Raw genomic sequence first — 7,172 nt, forward strand, 5'->3', positions numbered from 1 at the left:
GTGTATGTGTGTGTGTGTGAGTGTGTGTGTGTGTGTGTGTGTGTGTGTGTCTTTCATCTGTAGATCCAAGGGAACCAGGGTGGTGTCTGGTAGCCTGGTCCACCCAGAGCTTAAAGTGGGGTAGTAGAAACCACATGCTACAAATGTTTTAAATTTTTTGTTTTATCAGTAAAGCCATAAAACAAAAGTGACTAAAGGGGAAAACAAACCAATTTAAAAAGAAACCAGAAGCTGAAACTCATTTTCAAAACAACACCAGATAAGAAGTTAAATCAGACTGCTTATAGAAAAGACACACAGGCAGAAGAGTCTGCATTGGGGTTTGTAAAATGATCCACAATTACTCATATTTAATAGAAGATTTCTTACCTGGAACTCCACTTGCTGGGTTAACTTGATATAAAACAGGTGTCTGCTCCTTGGAAAACTGTTTAGAAAGTATTATCACATGTGAGAATTTCATTAGATTATACATGACCACAAGAGCCATTAACTATTTCCCATAAAGCATTAGTAGAAAGCAGGATGTGTGTCCCTAAAGACTGGGCACCTACTACTTCTTCTCCTTGTGCTGTTTCCATGAAACAGGAGAGACAGGTATTATTGTATTCCTCTGTGGGTGAATTAAAGGGACCTGGTAGACTCACTACTCTGTAACATACTGTTCAAGTCTTGCAAGGCTGTTCCTATCTACCTGCCTGCCATGGCCATGGACTTGTTTTACCAGAAACAAAAATAGACAATGCACCATCCAGAACATCAGTCTTTTGATTCCACTGTTAAAATTTAGTGTCTTTGAATCTTAAAGAATCACATTTACCTAGAAATGAATTAATGTTTTTAAGCTGGAAGGAGTGTAGTTTAAATTATTGTCAGATAGCAACTATATAAAATAAGAAGTTGGATATACATGAGTACAATTGGAAAAAAACAAAAACAAAAACCAGAAGATGCCTGCTTTGTGAGAAAATGTTCCAGAAAATGAAAAGGAATACTGTTCTTCAAGAAGGAGGTCGTGGCTATGACCATGGCTCAGTCAGTAAAGCACTTCCCATGCACGCACAAGGACCTGAGTTTGAATCCCTACAACCCACATAATGTCAGATACATCTGTTGTCATCCCAGTGTTCTCACAGTGAGATGGAAGGTGTAGACATGAGAATCTCTGAAAGTTCCTGGACAAACAACAAAGAGACCCTGACTCAAACAAGATAGAATCCAAAGATGGAAAGAAACATAATACTCTCCTTTGACCTCCACATGTTCACACACACATACATGGTGGACACCAGTGATGGGAGAAGAGGGAACATGCTGAATCCTACTCACAAAAATGGAAAACAACTTACTATGGCTCTTTTTTTTTCCAATTATATTCAATCATTTTTTACAGTCCAGTCATTACCCCCCTCATAGTCTGCCCTCTGATAATTCTTTATCTCATTCCTCCTATCCCTGTCTCCAAGTGGATGTCCCCACCCCTCTCACATACCACCCCACCCTGCCAGACATCTCCACTCCCTGGGATCTCAAGTCTCTCAAGTGTTAGGTGCATCTTCTCTCTGAGGCCAGACCAGGCAGTCCTCTGCTATATATGTGTCAGGGGCTTCATATCAGCTGATGTATGCTGTCTAGTTGGTGACTCATTGTCTGAGAGATCTCACGGGTCCAGGTCAGTTGAGATTGCTGCTCTCCTCAGCTTCTTCCAGCCTTTCCCTAATTCAACCACAGGGGTCCCCAACTTCAGTCTATTGGTTGTGTATAAGTATTTGTGTCTGTCTCAGTCAGCTGCTTGTTTGGCCTCTCAGAGGTCAACACTATGGCCTTCTTAAAGCACAATACAAGTTACCTTCAGGCTTTCACAAAAAAGAAACATTGCCTATTGCCAGTGCACTTGCTTTCCTCTGCCTAGCCTGAAATGTTAGAGACCTTTGAATTCCAGTCTATATATCTAATAGCCCATTCTTAGTTGACTGGTATCATGCTTGGCCCAAGGAATGGCACTTTTGGAGGTGCGGCCCTATTGGAGTAGGTGTGGCCTTGTTGGAGTAGGTGTGGGCTTTAAGACCCTCATCCTAGCTGCCTGGAAGTCCATATTCTGCTAGCAGCCTTCAGATGAAGATGTAGAACTCTCAGCTCCTCCTGCACCATACCTTCCTGGATGCTGCCATATTCTCACTTTGATGATAATAGACTGAACCTCTGAACCTGTGAGCCAGCCCCAATTAAATGTTGTCCTTAAAAGAGTTGCCTTGGTCATGGTGTCTGTTCGCAGCAGTAAAACCCTAACTAAGACAACTGGTATACTAATGAGAAGGGAAGGGAGAACAAGATGATTCTCACTGGCAGGCATCTCGATTAGCCTAAGGGTGGAGCATTACTCCATTGGGACATCTTATCAGGCTATGATATGAGGAAATGGAGATGCATACAAAATGGCTTAACTGACCAAGGTTTGACCCATGAGTTAATGTCTCACCCAGAAGAAGACTTAGTCACTTCTAGTCTCACTAGGTACTTAGACAGCTTCATCTCTAAAACAATCTATGATGCTGCTTCCCTTTTACAAAACAAACTACAGCAAACTGTTTCATTTGAGCCGCATCCAGCTCCCCAGGAGTCCAAATTCCCAGGGTAACTATTACCAGAAAATAACCATGGTTAATCAACAGCCCTAATCAGGCATTCAGAATGAAAGGGCTGTTTAGCCAAGCTGATGGTGGCCTGTTGGGTGTGGAGTTTAAATATTGACGCACACAGCAGTACTGTCTGCCATCAAGGCCATTTTCCTTGTTCGCTCCAGGAAAGGGTTAGAAACTAGTTCACAGAAAATGTGCACAGTTGGGGGAGGGGGTCCAGATAAAACTACTGTGGCTTCATAGATTAAGAGCTGGCTGTGATCTCCACAGAAGATAAAGATGAATGCAGTTCCACACATGATACCAAACAGTCAATCCCAGCTCTGGCCTCCAACCCAATGACTATAATTTGTTTTTCATCTCCCACGAGGAGGCCCATCCTACCAAAGTGACTTCCATTGGAATCTTAGAGACTTCGTTATTGCCCTCTCTCACACTCATTAAAAACTGAGGCAGATGGAGCAATCAACTTCAAAGCAAATAATGAAGCATACCTCTAGGTTTCCAACTTGAAATATAAGCTCTAGTGTGCCATCTGCCACTCTTTGAGAAGCTAGTGGGGATATATAGATTTATTTATTGCTTCACACACACACACACACACACACACACACATACATACATACATACACACACACACACACTCCTCAAAGAGTGCTAGGGTATACGCGGGGTTAAACCATAATGAAAGTCTTCACTTGTGATATTTTTCAGCACTCATATAACATAAAATGATACTTTTTCTAAGAGAAACAGGCCTCTGGTCACCCACCAGGCTGCAGACAGAATAGTGAGAAATTAATGAGCTTCCAAAGCAGGGTTCCTACATGCTGGTCCTTGACCCCCATGGGGTTAGCAATAGCAAGATGGGAAGGTAGGTGGGCCAGAGAGGGTGGCATAAAACAGCGGCGGATTAGAATGATAAAGTCACAGCCGCCAGCTGCTTGATAAACCTTCTGTGAGTTCTTCAGACTTGTCAGTGCCCGCAGCAGGCTCTTTGGAGTGGGCCGGCAAGATGGAATTAATTTTTAATACCCATGGTTCCCTTAGTCCCAGTCGCAGAGCAGAAAGGCCTGCTGCATTTTCTTTCACTCGAATGCCTCTCATTAACTGCATCCCCTGGTGATAGTTCATCAACTCACCAAGTTAGTAGAGCCATTCATGGACTGGTTTCCTTTAATGTGCAATTGCAGAAAGTGGGCCCCCCAACCTCTGTCCTTACTGATCTTTATATTAAGTAGGAAACTTCCTCCCTGGGGTGAAGAGAGCTTGGTGATTCAGGGGTGCTCATGCACTTTCCATCTATGATGGCCCTTGAGCTAGAGTAGAGCTGTGATATGGCTCTTAACAAGAAAGAATTTGTTGCTTCCTTTTGCTACCTATGTACAGAAACAAAATTTCAGGCAATGATATTCTCTTGGAATGAGGATCAAAATGTTACTTTTGATTGGACAACAAATTGCCAATTTCCAAAAGTCGGTGCCTATATAATGGTATTCCAGTTGAGTTTAGGGCAGTGGTGTCTTAATTCTAAAAAAAGCCTTAGTTAATGACTCACTTCTATAGTTCTCAAAGGTCTTTTCCACCAGGACCATGGCTGGAGCACCACGTTTCATGAGAGCCTAGTAGAAGGGATTTCTCTTTGACAGCTCATTTTACTATAAAGCTAAATGAATCTTAGGCTAAACCGAACATTAAAGTAAGCCCAGTCTAAGGGTTAAGGGTCTAAATTAAATAAGACCAGACATTGGCCTCAAGGAAACTGTTCTCAGCCTATCCTTGATCTATCTGACCTCAAAGAAGAATTCCAGCAATAAACATACTTCCAGACAAGTGTCAGAAAGGGCAACAAAAGGTGCTGTACTGGCTGGTTTTGTGTGTCAACAGAACACAAGCTGGAGTTATCACAGAGAAAGGAGCCTCCCTTGAGGAAATGACTGACTGCATGAGATCCAGATGTAAGACAGTTTCTCAGTTAGTGATCAAGGGTGGGAGGGCCCACTGTGGGAGGTGGCATCCTTGGGCCAGTAGTCCTGGGTTCTATAAGAAACCAAGGGAAGCAGGCCAGTAAGGAACAGACTTCCATGCCCTCTGCCTCAGTGCCTGCTTCCTGGCCTGAGTTCCAGTCCTGACTTATTTTGGCGATGAACAGCAAGTGAAAGTGTAAGGTGAATAAATCCTCCCCCCCCCCCAACTTGCTTCCTGGTCACGATGTTTGTGCAGGAATAGAAACCCTGACTAAGACAGGTGCCATGAAGGAGGGGGCAGGGAGATTGCCCTCCCACCCCCACCTCCCAAGGACCTGGAATTCTTATGCCCCTTCAGTATCCAAACAATCAGAATCCACTGAAAGCATAACACTCGTCCACAACAGCAAAGTCTTGGTTCCTCCATGAGCTTTAGGTTCCCTATGGTTTCACAGTCACATGAGGGTTCAAATCCTGACTCCACCATTCGTTGTCTGGGTAATGTGGCAAGCAGAGTAGACGGCTTTGGGAGCATTCTACTCCTCGTTGGACGTAAGGCACTTGGCTAGGCCTGATCAGCAAGGACTCAGTGTTTATTTTTCACAGGTAAACTCATAGAAAGAGAAACCCCAACATTCTCTCCATAATTCTACCCCCCTATTAAAGAAGACATGGGCTGACTCATAACTTGCCATTGGTAGCACAGCATACTATCTGACCAGTTAAACACACATTCCTCTCTCCTGAGAGCCCACCTTGAAAGTACAGCTGTCTAGTGATCCGGGACATGGGCTGCCTAGCACTTGCTCCCCAGAGCGTATTTCCAGGGAGTATGGACCTGCATGGGCATCGGATGGAAGAGACCTGGGGACAGAAAAATGGAAATCTTTATGAATAAAAAACCAGGAATTCCCACTTGACCAGTTCATACTTCCTGCCCGTGTTTGTAATGTGGAGCTGAGTAAACATCTCTATAGTTCACCATTCACCACCTAGATCTGCCACCTGCTGTAACTCCACTTTAAAGCTGAGTCCTCACCAAGAGAGACTGTACTGCTGCTACTACCACTACCACACCTCTTCTTCGTCATCTTCATCTTCATCGTCCTCTGCTTTGTCTTCTTGTAAGTCCTTTGAACTTAATTTAAAAGGTCCTACTTCTCATAATTATGGACTCATAGGATTTGAAAGGCATAAGACAAGCACTTCAAAAAAGCAATTATGAATACATTCAAGGACCTTAAAGAGAAAATAAGCAAATCTCTTAATGAAGTCTGGAAACGAAAAGGCTAAGAAGTCAAAAAATATCAGAGGTAAACCTCATCTACAGAGTCAAGACAGAAGAGATAACCTCAGGCATTGAAGACAAATCAAAAAAGAAAGGAAGGAAAAAAGAAATGGAGGAAGAAAGAGAGAGAGAGAGAAAGGAAGGAAAGAAAGAAAGAAAGAAAGAAAGAAAGAAAGAAAGAAAGAAAGAAAGAAAGGGGATAGAGAAAAACTGAAGCAAAATACACTCAGGAAATCTGGGACATCATAACAAGATTAAATCTTATCTAATAAATATTCATTTATTAAAAGTAAGCATTTATTTCTAAGTATATGTACATGTGTAAATATATACATAAAATAAAGTTTTAAAAATACTAAATAATAAGAACAGAGGAAAGACTAGAAACATAGATAAAAGACATAGAAATATTTTAAACAAAATCATAGAAGCAAATTTCCCCAAACTAAAAAAGAAGGTACATATCAAGGTACAAGAAACATACAGAACAAAAAAAGCAAGAATGAATAGACTGGACCAGAAAAGAAATTTCTAAATGTATAAAATAGAGAAAAGATATTAATAGCTACAAGGGGAAAAGACTTAGCTGCATATAAAAGCAGAAACATTAGAATAACACCAGACTTTCCAATGAAGACTCTGAAAGCCAGAAGGGCCTGCACACATGTTCAACAAACTCTAAGAGATGTCAGATGCCAGTCCAGACTACTATACCAGCAAAACTACCAATCACAAAAGACAGAGGAAGAAAAACATAGTAAAAAAAACAATAAAATGAAAATTTCAATCCAGTCCTAAAACGAAATTTTCAGTCTGAAGAGGTTAATTCCACCCAAGAAAACGCAAGGAATAAGTTATTCCAAGAACAATATTTCAAATGATAGGAAGGAACTTACAATATAACAACACAATAACAGGAATCAATAAATGCTGCTCATTGATAACTCTCAGTATTTATGGTCTCAAGTCCCCAATAAAAAGACACAGACTAATGTACTGGATTAGAAAATAGAGCCCACCTTTCTGCTGCATCCAAGAAATGTACCTTACTGTCAAAGATAGACATCACCTCAGAGTAAAAAGATGGAAGAAGACAACCTAAGCAAATAGACTCAAGAAGCAAGCAGGTTGCCAGGCAGCGGTGGTGCATGCCTTTAATCCCAGCACTTGGGAGGCAGAGGCAGGCGGATTTCTTAGTTCAGGACCAGCCTGGTCTACAGAATGAGTTCCAGGACAGCCAGGGCTATACAGAGAAACCCTGTCTCTTGAATCCCCCCC

At 42.0% G+C, this 7,172-nt stretch overlaps 1 protein-coding gene across 1 annotated transcript in view; it reads right to left on the bottom strand.

Annotated features, from left to right (window-relative positions):
* Pkhd1 (PKHD1 ciliary IPT domain containing fibrocystin/polyductin) overlaps positions 1 to 7,172 on the bottom strand; it is a 480,627-nt gene that overhangs the window by 461,475 nt on the left and 11,980 nt on the right. Inside the window, exons 5-6 of the mRNA XM_031366970.1 lie at positions 5,362 to 5,470; positions 370 to 427 (exon numbers count right to left, since the gene is read on the bottom strand). Of these exons, the coding sequence (XP_031222830.1) occupies positions 370 to 427; positions 5,362 to 5,470 (167 nt within the window). The remainder of the gene's footprint in view (positions 1 to 369; positions 428 to 5,361; positions 5,471 to 7,172) is intronic.

The sequence above is a fragment of the Mastomys coucha genome, unplaced genomic scaffold, assembly GCF_008632895.1.
Source record: "Mastomys coucha isolate ucsf_1 unplaced genomic scaffold, UCSF_Mcou_1 pScaffold14, whole genome shotgun sequence".
In the NCBI taxonomy this organism is placed as follows: domain Eukaryota; kingdom Metazoa; phylum Chordata; class Mammalia; order Rodentia; family Muridae; genus Mastomys; species Mastomys coucha.